The 19,901-nt window shown below is 49.9% G+C and overlaps 1 protein-coding gene across 3 annotated transcripts in view; it reads right to left on the bottom strand.

The window, feature by feature from the left end:
- Positions 1 to 19,901, bottom strand: part of JPH3 (junctophilin 3) — a 134,801-nt gene that overhangs the window by 95,845 nt on the left and 19,055 nt on the right. For all 3 annotated transcript variants that reach the window (XM_084644315.1, XM_084644317.1, XM_084644316.1), the window contains exon 2: positions 6,450 to 7,227. In XM_084644315.1, the coding sequence (XP_084500441.1) occupies positions 6,450 to 7,227 (778 nt within the window). The remainder of the gene's footprint in view (positions 1 to 6,449; positions 7,228 to 19,901) is intronic.

The following is a 19,901-nucleotide window of genomic DNA, read 5'->3' as shown; positions in this document are numbered from 1 at the left end:
TTTCCCTTGCAAGCCTCCAAGCTAAGCACTGACCAGGGCTGATTCAACTCATTTTGCAAGATCTGATGAGATAACCACCTGTGGCTACTACAGCTTCAGATGCCATGCACTCACAAGGAGCTTGTTCCCCAGAGGGGCGTGCTCCTCCGGGGGCAGAGCTCAGTGCAAGCTTCCTTCCATCCCCCATTTTCTTGGCCCTGGATTTCTGCTGCATTGAGTGTTTTGGGGTGGGGGAGAGCTAATTACAAACACAAGCACACTTGTCCAGTTTGATATTTTCCTTCCTTTTAAAAAAAAACAAACAAATAGAAGCTATAACTTTAAATGCCACAAGCTAATTGAAGCATCGCCATTTCTGAATTATGTCTCCTCCAGCACTCCTGCGTTATTGGTCTTTCAGGACAGATCAATCACACGCCCCGCTCCTCTATTATGAGTGAGTTACCACCATGGGATGAAGAATTCACGGGTGCTCAGATAAGGCACCTCCTATCAGAACAAAAGGCACAGCTTTTGCACTGCAGCCAATACTCGTGGCAATAGTTCATGATATTGCAGGAGACCTGGGGGTGGATCAGATCAGCCAGGCCCCCAAAACCACGCTGCCTGATCTGGACTTGCTTGTGTTCTACCGTTATTTTCTCTTTTCTTTTCTAAACTTTGACAATAATTTGATACAACACCAGTTAGAAAGTATCATCAAATGCAAATATGCTCAAAAAATAAGCCCAGGAGGCTCATTCACACTCAGATAAGAGATCCAGCCCACTTTCTGATAAAGGTTTTTAAGTGTCACTTTGAATACGGGTGATTGAAACTTACAGTTTGTCTTATCCGGTTAGAGCTGGGTGGCACCAGACTTCTTTTCTTTTTCTCCCCCCTTTCCTTTCTAATTAATTTCATCTCACTCAGAAAACAGAGAGGAAATGCTATGCTGTAATAAACCATCTCTGCACTGCAGCCTTAAGGCACTGAGCAGTAATATTAAGGGACATTTAATCAACAGAGGAGCCTTTTCTCCCCAGCCCTCCTCTCTTGCCTGGAGTAGGTTCTGAGTCATTAGGCTCTCAGGTAGATTTTGGGAACCAGTGAGTTAGCTGTGTATATCTGTCATGCGCATTTGTATAAATCTAGCTAGCTGGCTACAAAGAGAGAATAGTTTAATCTGTCTCTGGATCACATTGTTCTGAACACATCATTAGCACATGTCCCTCCCTACTCCCCACCACTGCTCCACAACCAAGCTTCCATAAGTCTAAAGATTTCTATTAAGAATGGAATGGGAGAGGGGACACTGGCACAAGGAAAGGAATAAATGGAACTTCTCGTGGGACAAACATAGGATTGGAACAGTGCCTACTTAGCAAGGCTTTTCAAACAGTGAGGAGCCTGGGTAATGGGAGGTGTTGGATAACACTCCCCCATGCTTTTGCCTGGTCACTGGGCTGCTGAATGGGCTGGGAATCAATGCCATTATTACTTTATTTAAATTTGCAGTGTCCATTGAAAGGAAAGCTGGCACTAGAATATCAGAAGGGGTGGCAGGTCAGGATGCAGAAATATCAGCAGAGAAAATGGAGGGAGCCCAAAAGACTAGAATAGTATGGGGAGTGGCAGATCGGGACTGAGGGGCACAGGAGAGCTCAGGACTGGATCAGCAAGGGGGTGGAGTGGGTCAGGAATGAGGGACATTGGAGGATCTTTATGGGGATCCCACATCTGGAATAGCCAGGGGGCTGTAGGTCAGAACTAGGGTTCATTAGCACAGCTGTGTGTTGGAGCTGGAAGAGCACAGGTGCGACATAGGTCTGGATTGTGGGACATTAGCAGAGCTGGGTGGGCATGCTTGCACAATACCCCCACAGCAACTGCTCATCTCCAGCCAGCTCTACCACCCCTATGCTCACTGCCAAGAGCTCTAAAATTCACCCCTCTTTGATATACACAAGCATTAATGCCTTAATGAAAAAATGCAGGTCATGGTGGAGTAGCCAAGACCTGAAATCCAACCCACTGTCAAACTATTCTAACTTGTGGGGAAAGTGTGTCCACTGAATTTGAAGGGTCACAGCCTCCCCAGTGAATTCTCTAGGGTTGCACAGGGGACATGGGGCAGAAGGATGTTTTTTTGCAGAAGGCACGGGACTGGTACTGAGCAGCTCTGCGTTCGATTGTGACTTCTACTGCAGACTTCCTGTGTGACCTTGTCACTTCCTCTCTGTTTTTCAGTTCCCCAGCTGTAAAATGGGTATAATGATTCTTCCATTCCCCTGCCCTTTGACTGTGTTGTCTATTTAGACGGTAAACCCTTTGGTCGCGGGAACTGACTCTTCCTGTATGTATGGACAGCACCTTGCACAATGGAGCCCAGATTTCAACTGGGGCCTCTATGTGCTACTGTAATACAAGCAGTTTACAATAATAATAATAGAATTTGGCTCTAAATATTTAAAGAAAGAGAAGGAAAGAGGGAGAGAGAGGACTCTTTTTTTCCCCCAACCCCAGCATTCCCAAGGCTTTTACAGAGATCTGAAAATAGGATCATTTTTTTCATATAAAGCTGAAGTGTTTTTTGTTTGGTTTGTTTTTTGGCAACACGTGTATTTCTTATTCTAGCCCTGGGATGGATATTTTCCAGGTGGGGGCTTTAGGGGAGGCACATAGGCCCAGATGAGATTTCCTCAGCCAAGTGACTGCAAGGCCATCGTCCCTGCATTCCAGCAGCTTCTCAGGTGGGCGACGCTGCATTTCCGCCTCACCCTGATGAATGGGTTTTCCCTTGATTGACAGGAATTCTCTGGATCTTGCTAAAAGTCTCGTGGGCGGCACAGAACAGGCACAGAGCATAGCAGCGCTACGAGAAGTGTGAGATAAGGCACACGCAGCTCCCATACCTGAGAGGCCAGCACTATGCCACCCAGGTGAGCCATGCAGAGGGAAATAGGATGAGAGTGGGTAGGAGGGAAAGTGGGTCACAGTGAGGCCTTCCCCCTGCGCAGCCCACCTGCCCTAGCTTTGATGGAAATGTCCCTGCCGCTGAATCACGGAAAGCATTGTGACCATCAGTGAGTGGCATAGCGTGCTGGTCTTCCAGGGGCTCTGCATTTAATCACACAGCCTAGCAAGCATCTGCCAATATGTACCCAAGAGCAGGTCAGCACTGGGAAAGAGAGAGAGAACAGGAAAACAAAGTCCAAGAGAGAGAGAGACACACATACACAAAGGCCCAGAGAGAAAGAGTGGAAAAGGATGGATGGATGGATAGATAGATTAGATAGAACAAACACAGGCCCAAAGAGAGAAAAATTTCCAAGTGTAATTAAAAACTAAAACTGGGTCTTTCCCTCAGGTCCCTTGCGCTGCTCTGTGGTTAATAAGAAGAGCTTCAGGAAGACATCTCTAGGCTGAGTGCCTGGTTTCCTGGGACATGCAGGAATTCCTTGGGTACACGCAGTGATGAGCTGCCAAAATCTTAACAACCGGTTCCCACGAGGGGGTCGTGGCCCACCCCCGCCCGCCGGGGACTCCTGCCCCATCCACCCCCCTCCCCTGACTGCCCCCAGAACTGGGCAGGAGGGTCTTGTGGGCCACCGTAGTGGGTGCCCACCCCGCCCCGAAGAGCCAGAGGGACCTGCCGGGGGGCGAGGTGGGGAGTCCCGGTGGTGCTTAGCTGGGACAGCTCCCAGGAAGCATCCGGCAGGTCCCTCTGGCTCCTAGGGGCAGGAGAGCATAGCTGGGGAGGAGCATGGGGAGCGGCTGCTCCCCCCACTGATCACATCAAAAGTGGCGCCTTAGGTGCCGACTCTGTGGGTGCTCCGGGGCTGGAGCACCCATGGGGAAAATTTGGTGGCTGCAGAGCACCCACCGGCAGCTCCCCACCCCGCCTCCGGCCCCAGCTTACCTCCGCTCTGCCTCCGCGCCTGAACGCTCCGCCCCGCTCTGCTTCTCCACCCCCCCAGCTTCCTGTGAATTTCGCAGGGGGAAGCCAGGGAGGGCGGAGAAGCAAATGGCAGCTTTGCGCTCAGGCCCAGGGAGGCGGAGGTGAGCTGGGGAGGGGAGCAGTTCCCCTGCGCACTTCCCGGGTTACCTGCAGCAGTGTGGGTGGCCCCCTCACACCCCCCCTGCCCCAGCTCACCTCCGCCTCCCTGGGCCTGAGCACAAAGCCGCTGCCTGCTTCTCACCCCCTCCCCCCCGCCGGCTTCCCATGCAAACAGCTGATTCGCGGGAAGTGGAGAGGAGCTGAGAAGCAGAGCGGGGCAGCGCATTCAGGGGAGGAGGTGGAGGCGGAGTGGAGGTGAGCTGGGGCCGGGCGGGGCAGGGAGCTGCTGGTGGGTGCTCTGCACCCATCAAATTTTCCCTGTGGGTGCTCCAGCCCCAGAACAACAAGTTCTAAAAGGGCTTCTAAATTTAACAACCAGTTCTAGAGAACCGGCTCCAGCTCACCACTGGGTACACGGAGCCCCTGCTCTCTAAGCAGAGAAGAATAAAAGAGCCTAGCAAAGGGCAAACCCTTCCCGGAGCTGCAGCTGTAATTAGGGATCTGTCTCTTCTTCCCTTTGAAATCTTATTTATTATTTATAAGCATCGGCTCGGACCCACGAGGTTTCTCTGAGCTATAGACCAGCAAGAAAATACTAGGGGAGTAACCTCTAGAGAACCCTTCTGTCTGGCATTAGAGATATGGTCCCCATTAATGCAGGGCTTCAAAACAGGATGCAGAGGGGTTAATGACACACAGCACCTCCTAAGTGACAGCTGTGTTGTCACTGTGTCCCATACAAGTGATGCCACCGGTAAAGAAATAGGGAGAGGAAATTAAACACCAAGGCCATGCCACAATATTGACAGTGAGGGGCATAGTTCACATGCAGTACCTGGAGACCAAGCTGCTTGGCTCCTGCTAAGCTTTAATGGTTGTTGCACAGCTAAATCTCTGCATACCAGGCTGAAAGAGTCACCGGCTAAGAGGGTGCTGAGCCAGGAAACCGTGAATCACAGCTGATGCCCAGTTCCTTGACAAACAGGGCTGCAGCTTCTCAGCCTTTGTCCTGCAGCAGGCGATGCAATGCTGCAAAACAGGGTCATGAGCTTTGACCCCCTGTGTAGGTATTGCTATAGATATTGCTCATTGGGTATTGGCGTGAGGTTGCCACCAAATGAACCTGGGGTTCTGCCACTGTCCTGGCTGCCACAGGGGAAGATGGTGCCACCAGCGTCACATGGGACAACAGTAGCACATGCTCCCTGGGGCTCGCATATTAATTGAGATTTTGTTTTGCTTTCTTCACTTAATTCGACACCCAGCACCAGTTTTCTGGACGTGAGAACATCCTTTGAACGTGCCTCTGGTGTGGCTGAGCTGCTGTGACTTTGACCTTTCACCTCAGGGCACAGTTGGCTTCAGATGAGAATCGTCTATCCCGTGAGTTCAGCACAAACAATTGCCACCCTTAGCAAACAGAGGGCTGGTGAGATCTATGCAGAGCCAAATTCTAGGCTGATTTAATGCAACCAGCTTATCACATTTGTTCACCTTCATAGCTTTAGTGCCCTGAAAGTTCCTCTCCCTACACCTGACCAGGACTTTGGAACAAGTAATGTTGAGACAGCCCTTGAAGAATCCATCCCTGGTTTTATATGAGACCCAGTTTATGCAGGGACAGGATATCTGGGAACATATGTGAGGTTTCCAAGCTGGTTGCATGTGGCCAATAAAACTATTACTTCTTTACCTTAATAATACTGGCCCAGATTTGCAGTCACATCCCAACCTGTCCACTTTGGCACAGACAGTTTTGTACAGAAACTGTCACCAATGCATGCAGCAAACTGCACACATCAGTGTGGTGGTGCAAAATTGCAGTGGGAAGCCAGGGACTGAAAATCAGGCACATTGAGCTTTGTGGCCTAACCCTGCAGCACGTAAATCCTGACATCCAGACGAGCGTTGCCTGCATTTGGATTGAAGAACTGAGCCCTTTTTGTGCAAATTAAAGGCTCCCAGTTACAAAGCACTGTGCTGGGGAATGGAGATCACGCGGCAAACGTGATGGTTCAGATGGGTGGGGGAGCCCTCATTTGTTGCTTAGAATAAGGTAGCGCAGTCAGACAGTCAATTCCATTATTGCAAAGTCCAGCCCAGGATACAAGGAGCCCTGGGTGACACTGAGCAGCTCAGGTTGTGACTATCAGCCCGTGAGAGCTGGAGAGCCAGAGAGAACCACAGGCTCTGTCTGTGTCCATCAGCCCCAATAAAGAATCCCTGTTCTATTCATTAAGGCCAAACCTTGTCTCTCCTCCACCATGAGGGACACCACAGGTCACACAGAATACCATAGAGATCAGAGTCACAGCAACGTGATGGGCTCTCGGCTACTCTGCCAGCCGACATCTCCCCTGACATCCCCTCCTCTCTGTAATGACCAGACATAACAACGGGGCTGCCTTACCTGGAAGCCGCAATCTCCGCTTTCTGCTTGGCGATGGTGGCTGCCCTCTCTGCCGCCTCGGTGGCCCGATCCACCTTCTCGCGGATCTTGCTGGCCCTCAGCGGGATGAGGTTCTTCCGCTTGCCGCTCACCAGGACGTTCTGTTTGTACTTCCCCTCCTCCTTGGTGCCGTCCGGGAAGGTCATGCAGCCGTAGCCGTGGCGCTTGTTGTTGGCCCACTCTCCCTCGTACTTCAGGCCATCCGAGCGCTGGCTGACCCCGAAGCCTGAGCGCTTGTCGTTCTTCCACTCACCCACGTAGATCTCGGTGGTGGTGGCGTCGATGTCATCCTCGATGACGGACAGCTCGGCCTCCCCCTCCCCCAAGCTGATGGTGGAGTTGATGTCGCTGGCGGTGGAGCTGACGGTGCTCATGCCCGCCTCGCTCCGGAAGGAGCTCTGCTTGCTGCGCTGGCTGGCGAGGGAGCTCTTGGACTCAGACTTGCGCAGCTTGAGCCCGCTCAGCAGGGACCGCCGGAAGAGCCCCTTCTTCTTGCTTTTGAGGATCTCGGCATCGCTGTGGGCCATGAGGACGAAGCCGCCCCTGGAGACAGCGGGGCTGCCGGCCACGGCGGGCGAGGAGTCAGGGTGCAGCGCCGTGCCGTTGGTGTGCTCACTGCGCAGCGAGTTAATGGATGTCCTCAGGGGCGACCTGATAACAGCAGCCATGCCATAGGGGACGCTCTGCCGGACGCCATAGCCTTGGCGCATGCCACCAGCCCACTGGCCCTGGTACGTCCCTGTGAACAGAGATGCCGGAGGAAAAAACCAGAGAGAGCTTGATTTATGCACTGCACAGAGCCCTGCCTGGTGGGTTGTATACAGGAGCATAGCAATCTCTGAGTGATTCATTACTGGGAGGATGGGAACCCAGCAAAGGGCAGATCCAGATCCAACCCCCCCTCCCAAGCCTGGAGGTGTTCTTAGTCCAGGCCTATCTCATTTCTGGGGGCAGCCAGTGTGCTGGTGGGGGAAGGAGGAAGAAATATCTTAGCAAGTTTTCAGGAATGCATTTCAGCTCCCTTGGGAATCGGCTCGGAAATAATAGGAAACAGCCAAGGCACCACATCACATGGGCCTATCCTTCCAGGAATTGCCTATCACACCCACGCCCTAACCTGAAAGGAAAGAGAGCAGGGAGACAGAGCCCAGGAACTCTTATCCTAGAGCAGACTGAAATCCCATCTATTTTGGTCACTGGCCTCCGACAGTGATCAAAGCTGGCTGGTACATTACAAAAGATTTATTTCTATACATACCGCCTTCCATCCAAAGAGCAGTGGAAGGAAGCAGCAATAGAGAAATAAAGGCCACATGCCTAGAGACCCCTCTGTATATTACATTCAGAAACATGCACCCACCTGCACTCCTACGTTTGCATGGGCATTTACCTGGGTTACTTTACAGATATTTAGGAGTCTACATGTATACATGGGCGCTTGCAGTAATTGTGGGTGCAAAGGTATGTGCAGTTTTGAGGGCTATAAGTAACAGTCCATGGGAAGGCATAACATCCTTATTACATTTGTAAGTGTGCAGTACTCAGTGTGGGGGTGGGGGGGTAGGACTGTCTTCCCGCCCTGAGCTGATGTTCATTCGTATCCTGAACCACCGGGATCAACGTCCTTTGTAATTTTATCCCAGGCATTTTAACTGCAGATCTTAGTCTTAATAGTGGCTTAATCCTTTCTGGGCCCAGAGGGCCCAGAGTTTCCAAGTTGACTGAGTGCACAATGAGGTATTTATGAACACTAGTAAACACTCCTTGCTTTGCCAGCCATGAAGTGATAATGTGCGTTGGGCAGGAGTTAAGTTTTTGCTAAGAAGCCATCTACCTTATTTCATAGAAATTTGAATTATGACTTGAAGGGACCTCAAGAGGTCTCATGTCCAGTCCCCTGCACTCATGGCAGGACTAAGTATTATCTAGACCATCTCTGACAGGTGTTTGTCTAACCTGCTCTTAAAAATCTCCAATGATGGAGATTCCACAACCTCCCTGGGCAAATCCCTTCTCTCAGGCCTGATCCATCAATGTGCTGACAGCCTCCTGCAAAGTGCTCTGCTCCCTGCACTCCCTCTAACACCAACGGGCTCTGCCTAGCACCACCCTGGGTACACTCAGCACCTTCCAAAACTGGGCCCTTCCTTTGTACCATACTGACTCCGACACCGCAAGGGCTTCAGAAAATAGACTTGCTGGAACAGTGACTCCTCTCTGAACCAAAATGAAACTAAACCTTGATAAAAATGGCCCCGGTAAAGCCCAGATTATGACCTCGGACTTAGTCTGATAAAGTCTTTCTATCCTCTCTGCGTACAGCATGACACTTTCTTTGCCCTTGCTAATAATCATGCAGACATTAGTGACCTGTTAGGTTTTTCCAAGCCCATCCCTGTGTCTGGTGGAAGGTTGTTCCCTGCAGTGTTTTCCAGTGCTAAGTGTCCTGAGCAATAGGGCTTCTACTGCTTCCTTTGCAAGACTCTTGTACAGCCTGATAGGTCATAGCTGTTAAGGTCAGAAGAGCTAATTAGGAGAATCTAATCTGACCTTCTGTATATCACAGGCCATAGAACTTCCCCCAGCTCACACCACTAGGATATATTTCCTAAAATGCAATCTAAATTTCCCTTTATTCCCTGTTATTGGAAATTCAGTACATAATCCTGCTCCCTCCTTGAAATCTATGCTGGTCAGACACTTCTGTGCAGTTATGGTTATCACCTTCTCTTGCTCATCTTTTGGCCAAGCCTTACAGTCCGAATATTGTTTGCCATCGGTTACATCAATTGTTTTTTAAATAGTCCTGTCCTACTGTATTTGTCCGCCTGAGTTAAAAAATGGAGTGGGGGAAGCCAGGTCTCTTATTTGCATTGCCTACTTGGTGTGTTTTAGATGAGAAAAACAGAAAGCCCAGCCTGCCTCAAACAGTTCAAACCGAAACCCTATCATTTTGGTCTTCTTGACGGTATTATTAATTTGTGGCACATTCAAATTGTGAAAAACTCTTGACCTGGGCTCTAGGGGCCAGACTGTCCAAGGGATTCAGGCACCTAAGGATGCTGCTAGGCACCTACAGGGATTTTCAAAGCACCTCAGTGTGTTAAGTGTCTAACTCCCATTGGCATCAATGGGAGTTAGACACCTGACCTGCTTAGGCCTTGCCAGCTAATCAAAAATACAATCCAAATGAATAACAAAAAACAAAACAGGAGATCACAGAATAACAGCCAGTCACGTCCCCACACCTGAGTCTCCCAAAGGAATGCCCCCACGCTCTCACAAGCACCTCAGTTCTCTTCAAACACATTTCGAAAGGCCGCAGATCCGAAGCTACTTGGGACTGAGAGGAAGTGAATTCCAAAATGGAGGGGCCCGCATAAGAAACAACCTGCCAGCAGTCCCCTCCCTTACAGGGCTTGTCTACATGGGAACATCCAGGAATATTAATCTGAATTAAGTGAAGGTGTGAATTTGAAGTGAATTAGTTAACCACATTAACCACAGTGTGAACAACCTTCATTCAGAATTAAAGTGGCCTTAATTCACTTTATCTTAATTCACTTCCAAATTAAGTCCGCTTTAATTCTAAATAGCAGCATCCACACAGGGATTGAATGCAGTTTAATTAAGCCCCTTCAAATTCACACTTGTAGTTAATTCAGATTAATTTTCCTGCATGTCCCCATGTAGACAAGCCCATAAACCAAAGCGGGGCTCCAACATGAGCACCTCCGCGCTGGTCACAATTGAGGCAATATGGCACAGGGAGAGAGGTGTCTCAGGTCGGATGGTCCCAGGCAATTTAGGGCTTGATAGGTCAAAACCAATACCTTAAACGGCAGCCAGCGACGATCACAGAGCACTGGTGCGGTGTGATTGGGATGAGCGATGGCATTTAACAAATGAGCTGATGTGTTCTGCACTAGCATTAGCCTGTGAGTGGATTTCGGGGTAGCCCCAATTAGAGCACATTGCAGTTGTCCAATCCAGAGGCAATGAGTGGATTTCAGCAATGAGATTCCCACATATGAAAGAAAAGGACACAGTGCTGTAACCAGATACAAACGGGAAACAGCCACCCTGGCTACTAAGGCTATTCGTTCATCTGGGAGCCACTGGGAATGTAACCAGCCCCCCAGACTGTGAACGTCAGTTACAAGCGAGGGACATAAACCTCCGCCAAATTCTCTGCTTGCTTCCTCCCAGCACATCATCATCACCTCCCTTTTATCTCGATTCTCAGAAGCACTCTGTGAGCTGGGCGAGACAGAGATATTAGACTGAATGTCATCAGCACACTAAAAGCATTGCAGCTGTACCATATCTCTTGCTAAAGCCCCAAGCCAGCAGAGCACTTAAGCATGTGTGTAACTTTAAACACCTGAGTCGTCCCAATGACTTGACTTAAAGCTGGATCAGGATCTTACTTTCCTTAAGAGCCCGTAAGGACACTGAGGAAGAGGGATGACAGTAGTGCATCCTGTGGTATGTCTCAAAGTCGCCAGAGAAGTTGGATACACTTTTTGCTTCTGCTTTCCTGAGCCAAAGGTAACAGGTTTGTGCTCTGAGCTTCCACAGGCTGATTTATCCGAAACAACTGGGACTTGGGAGATCTGGATTCTAGTCCCAGCTCTGTTGCTGGGCTGTTGGGTCACTACCCTGCTCTGTGCCTCAGTTTCCCCATCTGTACAATGGGGCTAATGATTCTGATGTGCTTTTTAAAGTGCTTTGAGATCGACTGTTGAAAAGTGTGAGAGAAGGGCTAGGTGGTATTATTACCCTGACGTGTGAGGATCAACAGTCCTTGTAATTTCACATTGCTCATCCTTTCTAAAAGACCTTACTAGGCTATTTGCCGCATAGAACTTCAAGATGGGAAAGTCTGGTCGGTTCTCTCTAGTCCTCCCCCTAGAGCCAGTGCTATCTGTTTTCTACAATAAGCTAAATAATATGTAATAATAATAATTGGTACCTTCTATCTAAGGATTTCAAAGCATTTGGTCCCTGGACTAAGGCACAAATAGGTTTGTTGTAGAAAGAAAGAGCCTGAGACATGAGGCCTGGTATAAGGGGCCTGGTATGAGGCCAAAGGCCTGAACGGAAGTAATCAGGCTCTGCTGATATAAAGGAAAGTTAGCGAGAGTCAAGCTATGAGCAAAAGTCAGGCCCTGTTACAACGCAGACCTACTTGCAAGCTCACAGAACTTGGCAAGAACAGGGCTAGTATTGCAAAAATGCAAACCCTCCTAAGAAGTGCTAGGCACAGGACACTCACGTAAACCCATTGCAGAACACCCCGATACAAGATTATGATATAAACACACTCTCCCAAGATGGTTCAGGGACACACTGACCCTTCTGAAAGGTAAGGTCAGGATGACAGGGTGCTGGCTAGAGATGTTTTGATCAAACCTACTTATACAAGATAAAGGGTGGTAACTAACCATGTCAGAGAGGCAATATATAACTTGTTTGTATCAGTATGTAAAAGAGTGGTCACAGGTGTCTTTGTCCACCCAAGGCGGGGAATGGAAAGTCCCGTCATTCACTGAACCACATCCATTGTCACAAGCATACATGTGCTAGTGTAATTGTAGATATTGATCCGGGGAGCTAAGACCGTGCTTCATGGTCAATAAACCTGGCTGAGTGTCTTCACTGTACAAACCAAGTCTGTGGTTTTCGGGAGAGTTCGATTGGAACCTGCTGTACAGGCTCTCTGGCCAGAGCCAGCGCAGCACGCAGAGAGAACACACACACAGCCAAAAACTGAATACAAGGTTAATGCTAATTTTTTTCCAACACTGACGAGCTGCTCCAGCCATTTGTGCCTCCAGTTAGAGGTTTCAACTGGAGATGAGCCTGCAAGGGCTTTTCAAAGCTAGTATCTGGTTACACCCAAGTTGTCAGGGCACCAAGGCAGTGTGATGTGGGGGGATGTGCATCCAAATGGCATTTTCAGAAGGCCTCCACTGGGGCACATGGACTGCTCCAGGGGCTCAAACATTAGTTGTTGCAGAGGCATGCCTGAGCCAGGAGCAAAACTGTAGCAATGCAAGCAGCAGCCCCTCACCAGCTGCACTGGAGTCCGAGAGAGAGGATCCCGCCCAGACTTACTCCAAGAAGGAACAGGGAAAGAGCCAGCGGCAGACAGAGGATTTACTGAGGGTTTATTGGATTAGTATAGGACAGGAGGGAGGGGAGTCCGGATTATGGGTTCAGGGAGAGGTGGGAGGGAGAAAGTGGAAAGGTCAGGAACTCATGTTGGCATTTGGGGCTGGGGGGGTTCAATGAACAGAGAGAGAGAGGCTGCATGTCAGGGCCATACACCATGGGTATGTCGACACTGCCATAAAAGACCTGTGACAAGTCAGCTGACTCGGGCTTTCAGGACCCGGGCTGCAGGGCTATAAAACTGCAGTGTAGACCTTTCCCCCCCTCACGGGGGTCTAGATCTGAACCCCCTCAGTTGGGCTCTGAGACACACTGCCGCAGGCTTTTTATTGCAATGTAGACATACCCCAGGAAACAGCTGAAGAAAAGAAGGCCAGTGCTCTGAGCAGGAGATTAGGAGCCTCAGGCCCCAGTTCATCTCTCTCACACTCTTCTTACCAAGGCTTCGCGTGGGCCCTGAGATGCAGAGAACAGCCAGTGTCCTCTGGCCATGTCTCCTCCTCAGTCCTGACGTGACCCTTACCACAGGGGCTGGCACAGGGCCATTTTGGCTGTTCACCACTGATGGGAAAGGTCCCTCATGCAGGGGGTATTCTTGGGGCCTGTCTGCCCTTTACAGGTGCCTTTATGGCACCAGTATTATGTAAAGGGGCCTTAGCACAACAGAGATTGGCCTCTTGGGGTCAGTAGCAGAGTCAGGAAAAGACCCTACCTCTTACTGCTCGCCCTTGGCCGCATCCACAGGACCACACTGCCTCCGGAACATCCTTGCTATCAAGGAATGCTCCTTACTTCAGTATCAGTGGTAGATCCAAGAAGCCTAATGTCAATTCTGTTCATAGTTACAGCTGAACAGATACCATGCAGTCGCGCTCTCTCCTGCATAGCTGTCTTGCCAGTGAATTCCTCCCTGGGGTTGTCCCTGTGAGAGAAAACTTTGGGGAACATGATCAGGGAACACCCTAAGGAAAAAGGATTCAACTCTCCCCAAGCCCTCTTCCCCAAGCCTCAAACTCCCTTCTTTCAACCCTAAGGACCATAACCCAGCCACATAGCCTCTGGTCCCTGCTTCCTCCTAGAAGCAGGATTGAGAGCAAAATGAGATCCTAATTTCTCCGCATTCCAGGCTGCCTGCTCCCGGGTACCGGTCTAGACCCATCTTTGCTTCCTTCCTACATTCTCAACTGCAGGAGCAGGTGCAGAGGAGGGGATACACACTGTCAGTGCAGAGAGGGGGGACGGAGGAATAAGGCACTGCCTAGCACAGCTACACAAGCTGTAGGCTTCTCTGCTCAAGTTCTGAACTCTCCCCCTCCCATCTGAGTCACTTGACTCAGTTTCCAACCCCACACAAGTCACTTGACCTCTCTGTATCTCAGTCAATCCCCAGCTGAAAAATTGGATTAAGCCAGATAATAATAAAAAAAATCCAGGTCTTTCCTGAAAACCAGAGGCTGCACAGAAGAGCAGAATGAAAAACTATCAGGGAGAGACAGAGCAAATCTCTGAGGGCCCTCAGGGAGCAAATTGGTTGCCCCAAGTTATAGCAGAAGCAATTGTCTGTGTATTTCTTTATCAACGTGAAGGACACAGTGAGACTGCAGCCTCTTTTGCCAGAGATGACCTAGCCAATGTGTGGCCTTAAAACCCATTTTCAGAACTGCATGTGGCCAGGAACAATTGTTCTCTGCTCCTTAGCAGGTTTGGTTCGGCTTTTTTAACCAAACCCCGAGACCAGTGTGTCCCAAACTAGGGCCGCTGCTTGTGCAGGGAAAGCCCCTGGTGGGCCGGGCCGGTTTGTTTACCTGCCGCGTCCGCAGGTTCGGCTGATTACAGCTCCCACTGGCCGCGGTTCGCTGTGCCCGGCCAATGGGGGCTGCGGGAAGCCGTGCGGGCCGAGGGACGTGCTGGCTGCCCTTCCTGCAGCCCCCATTGGCCTGGAACAGCGAACCGCGGCCAGTGGGAGCCGCGATCGGTCGAACCTGTGGACGCGGCAGGTAAACAAACTGGCCTGGCCCACCAGGGGCTTTCCCTGAACAAGCGGCGGCCATAGTTTGGGAAACACTGCCGAAGAGAATGGGAAGACACAAGGCCAGGTTTCCCACCCAGCGGTTTCCTTCTGTCACGCCATTCCTGGTGCAACAGAGAGTAAAACACAAGCCATATCACCCTTCCCCCGGAGGGTAGCTTAAATGTATATTGTTCCATGGTTGTTTCCTTTCCCGTCGGACACAGACACGCTGGATTTTGCTACTGGGGATTGGCTAGAAAGCACAGCTGCCAGCATCTCAATCAGCCTGGTGGGTGGGAACGCGTAATGGCACTAATGAAAAAGAGCAAAGAAATCAACTGAGGCCTGGCGTGTGTTTTGGGGGAGCTGAGCTGCCCCTCTAAATGAACATTCATTTCTTTGTTCAGATTCTAAGCCTTTTAGAACAGCTAAACATTCCAACGTCTGGGCACGAACAGAGGAAAAAACTGCTATGCCACGCCCAGCACTGAGCGAGAGCGTCATCAGTGAGTGAGGGCTTCTACACCCTATGTATAAGATGCCAGATCATTCCTACTGCCATGCAGTCCCCTCTAGGGTGGAACATGCCCTCCATCTGACAGCGCACAACAATGCTGCCCAACAGATTAGGGCAGGAAGTGGAGAAGAAGCCAGTGGGATTTGGGCCGGGGCTGGACCCAGTCTCTCAACAATGCAAGATGCTCCGGCCCTCTAGAGAATTTGGGTCCATGCTGCCCACCCAACGTGCCTGCCTTCTGGGGCAGAAAGGCCAATTGGAGCTGCTGTAGGCAGAGCTCTCTCTCCCTCTCTCTCCCCATAGCCACCAGGAGGGGAGGGGGAAGTAAAGAGCCCAACAGCTTAGCATGGGTCTGCCCCCTCCTCCCCTCTGCCCTCCTGTGGGCAAGGGGGTCAGGACAGTCCCTCTGCTCCTCCCCTCTCCCTCCCTGCAGCTCCTGGCCTGGGAAGGGGCAGAGGGAGATGAAGAACACTTGGAGCTGCCCCCCGAGCCTGGAGGGGGTGGGGGGACCCTGCTGCCCCCCCAGCCTGGAAAGGGGGGTGGAGAGCCCCAGGAGGAGCAGAGGGGAGGTAGGGGGCTGAACTGATGGGGGCAGAATTAATGGGATGGGGATTGGGGGAGCTGAACTGATGGGGGGGGTTGAACTGATGGATGTGGGGGCAAAGGAGGAGCAGAATTAATAGTTGGGCAGGGGACTGGCAGACATGAGGGTGAGAGCTCCGTCCGCTGGGGCCAGAATCACCTTATTCAATAAACCTGGGAGAGTGGGAAACACGGATTGTCTCATATACTTGTCTCTTGCGCTGGGGATGGGCAGGGACCAAAAAACACAACATGGTCTTTAAAAAAAAAAACCCTTATGATTTTGGGGGGTCCAGCTCCTCATTTTTGATCTTTTGAAGTCAGCAGGACTGAGGATCCTATATCCAAATGAAACTGCATGGGGAATTTTAGGTATGCTGAACGTGCTGTCATTACCCAGGACTGGAATAAAGGCAGGACACCTGGGATGATCCCTTTACCCCACTATTGCAAAATGTGCCATGGGATTATTTCAGGGCCTTGTAGGGCCCCCTATTGCCATGCTGAGATAATGGCTCAATATTAATAAAGGATAAACCACCACCCACTGAATTACTGGCAACTCTTCCTGCAGCTCCCAGGTAATTTGTGATGGTCTTTCATTGACCTAGCCTAATCCCGCTCATATTTCATGAGAACTGACATGATTACAACCCAGGGCAGTAAGGGAAACCGTTCCGAACCAACACTGCTAGCAGGCTATCGGACATGCCAATGGCACAGAATAACCGGAGAGTAAGAATGCTCCAGCTGCCCTCTCTTGCACGGGGGTCTCCTGCTAGAAGGGTTGCTCTGGGGTTGCTCTGCCAGCACTGTGGTTCCCACAGACATGCTCTTGTGCCAGGAATTATTCATTTGCAGGTGGCTGCTTTGTGGTCTCTTTGCACTGGCATAGCCAATGCAAAAGAGCAATGGAGCAACTATGAGCCAGCCCTGTGGGCTAGAATGCTGAAAGGAAATGCTTTCTTGCTATATTTTTTGTCAAAAGTCCAGTACTTACTTTGATAATACAACTAGAGCAACAGCCATTTGCTGTGTAGCACTTTCTGCGTAATCAATCAACGCAAAGTGCTACCCGAAGCATGAACGGCATGAGAGTAATGGTGTGAGTGCATTTAGGAAAATGCAGCGTCCATTATGCGGTCAGCAGCATCCCACAGGCTGCCGTGGACATGGACACCAGGGCCATGTGGTTGGGGCTAATGCTTGATGGCAGTTGCTGAAAGAACAAATGCAAGGAAAGAAGGTGAAAGTTGGGAATCCAAGCCTTGGAATCCCAACCACCGCCCTTGTGAAAAGAGCCATGGGAGTCAATGGGACTTTTGCCATTCACTTCAGGGGGAGCAGACGCAGGGCCAGAATGAATAACTAAGCGGGCCTGATTCTAATTTCACACATGCTGGTTTTCCAGGAGAGAGAGAGAGAGTGTGTGTGTAAAAGCTTTTGCATTCCACTTCTTGGTTGCTGCCCCTCCCAGTGCTCTGCTTCTTGACATGACTGGAGTGTCAGAAAGTTGGTGCGGGGTCTCTGCACTGGGGTGAACATCACCCTGGCTAACAGCATCAAAATGGAGGAAGGGGTCATTTTTTTCCCACTAGACCATCATAACCTTATATCCCTTTTCTGCAGTCCCCTCTAACTCTTTCCCTCTGACATCTGAGTAATCCTGGCTTGTGCAATCTCTGTTCCTGTGTCAACAAGCGACAGGCTTCTGAGAATCACAAACTAGCCAACAAGGAGATCTCACATGCGCGCACACACATACATGAACCAAAATAATTTGGAAAGATAATTGGAGGTGGGGGAAAAAATTGACATGCTGAAAGATGGATTGCTGAGAATATTCCTCCTGACGATAGCAAAATCTTCAGCTGCATCCGTACCAGATGGAGTGCAAGAGAGGAAACTGACTCACCAGAAGTAAAAAAAGAAAAGATTGTGGGCCAACAGGGTGGGGGGAGAGAAGAAAATGGCTGATTCTTTTGCTTTTCTTTTTATCAAGGAGGGGAAGGATGGTGAACTGCCCGCAGCAGAGATCCTAATTCCTGCTCTGGGAAGGAAAGAATTAGACGGTGTGCATCGAAGATGCAGGAAATAACAGAGATCAGCTGCTCCCAAGGCAAAGGCCAGATAACAGCCTTTGCCAAAGGTTAAAGAGGCACTGTCACCTTGGGATCTGCTCCAGAGTCAGGCAAAATTTTTTAATCTAGTGAAACCTGGGAGCAAACCCTTAGTAGTCACACACTGTGAACAAACGCTCTTCCCACATTATTAACAAAAACAGCAATGGGGAGAATCGTAAAAAGTCAAATGACTTCCCTCCCTTTGTGCTCTATTCTCTCAGCTTCGGCTGTTACAGTCGATGAGGTCAGTTTCATTGTTGTTTATAGTCTTTGGTTGTTTGGGTTGCCAAACCCTTAGGGGAAGGTTTTATTTATTTCACAACTGGTTCCAGAGTTGTTGGGGTTTGTTTTGTTTTTTTTTTAACTCTAGAAACATTTCTATTGGCCTTTAGGTTTTGTAAAATCTTTTCACACAAATCCATATTTGAATGGACAGTGTCTCTTTGCAGGCAGCTAAGAGGGAAGAAATGAGTGGAGTCTGACAGGTGATTTTTGGTTGAAGTTCTAGGATAAAAGGTTCCACATGCCGGAGAATTGGAAAGTCGCAAAGGTAACATCGCTGGGCCTCATTATTCAGCTCTTTCCTGGCACCTGACCTGACCTGCTAATCGGGAACTCACCCCTGGAAGAGAGATTTGTGAGGCCACAACTCCCACACTAGAGCTAGATGGAAAAAGGACAAAAACTATTGTCATAAAAAATTCCATTCACTATTTTCCCCAGCCTTTCATCAAAATTTTGAAAGATTTCAATGCACTTGGCCCATCACCTTCCAAGCAAAATGCAAAACCCTCTTCCCTGAGCTGGCCTACCTGTCAGAACAGCAAACACTAAATAAATAACATGCCAAACTGCAGGCCCTGCTCGTTGGGGTGTGTGTGGGGGAAGCAAGAGAGAAGCTATCGCTTTGTACCCACTTCATACTTTTCAGAGAACCTTACATAGTAGGGTGATGGATGTCATATAAGATTTGTAACAGAGTGGCTTGTCTCCTATGAGCTCGAGCTAGCCAACCCTGATTACAGAATGCACCACACCTGAAAGGGCTCAGGTGATCCTCCTATGAAAAGCTGCCGTGCGGTAGGAGGAGAAGCTCTGGAATCCATAGCAGAGTTTGGAAAGGCTCCTGTAAGGAAGACCCTGAGACCAGGCGAGGATGCCTGGGAAAGACCCTGTCCAGCCAAAAGAGGGATTGCAGAGACCCTGGGCAGGAAGGTCTGAGAGGAGGAAGAGAAATCTTGTGTTGTGTGGATTTAGGGATGGACTTGTTTTGGGATGTTGAGTTTCATTTGCTGTTCATTTTATATTAATAACCCTAGTCCTCAAAGAGGGGTATTGTTGACCAAGAAAAGGTCTGAAGGGACATTTTATTTGAACAGCCCAAGTGGGGAGACTGAGGCAGACAGCCTGTAGCATGACCCTAGGCTGTGAGGGGTTGCATGGGAGGCAGTTGACCCCAGTTACACGATTATTCAAAATGGCCAAGAGAGGGAGAGCAACAAGTGTTTCCGGGGGGGTGAGCCCCACATCCTTGATGGGGAAGATACTGGTGATGTATTCTGCATACTGCCGTAGTGGCCACAGAATGGCTTCATACTGCCTGCTGGTGAAGGGGGAGGATTCTTTTACCTCCAGCACCACCGGACACTCCTGAATGCAGGCCCAGAGCTGGGCAGGGGCAGAGGATTTACCCCTGACATAGCTGTTGATGGCAGTAATAAATCAGTTGGGTGCTGGTGGGGGTCTAGCAGCAAGTTCAGCCCAGCTGATGGGTTTGACCCTGGGTGAAGCTGGAAGTTAAGTGCTAGCTGTATCGAGTGCGATAACATGGTGGGGCTCATTGTGACACTAATGGGCAGAAATGTCTGGTGGGCTGAAGGCTGGTGAATAGTTTTTGTCTCATTCCTCTGCCACAGCATCTTATGTGTTTGTTGCTACAAACACTCCCAGCACCCCCTTGTGAGGAGCTGGGAACAAGTGTATGAAAGGCAGAGTTGGCTGCT

This window comes from Lepidochelys olivacea (genome assembly GCF_965140295.1).
Source record: "Lepidochelys olivacea isolate rLepOli2 genome assembly, chromosome: 12".
NCBI lineage: Eukaryota > Metazoa > Chordata > Testudines > Cheloniidae > Lepidochelys > Lepidochelys olivacea.
This window is presented reverse-complemented; position numbering and strand designations above follow the sequence as displayed.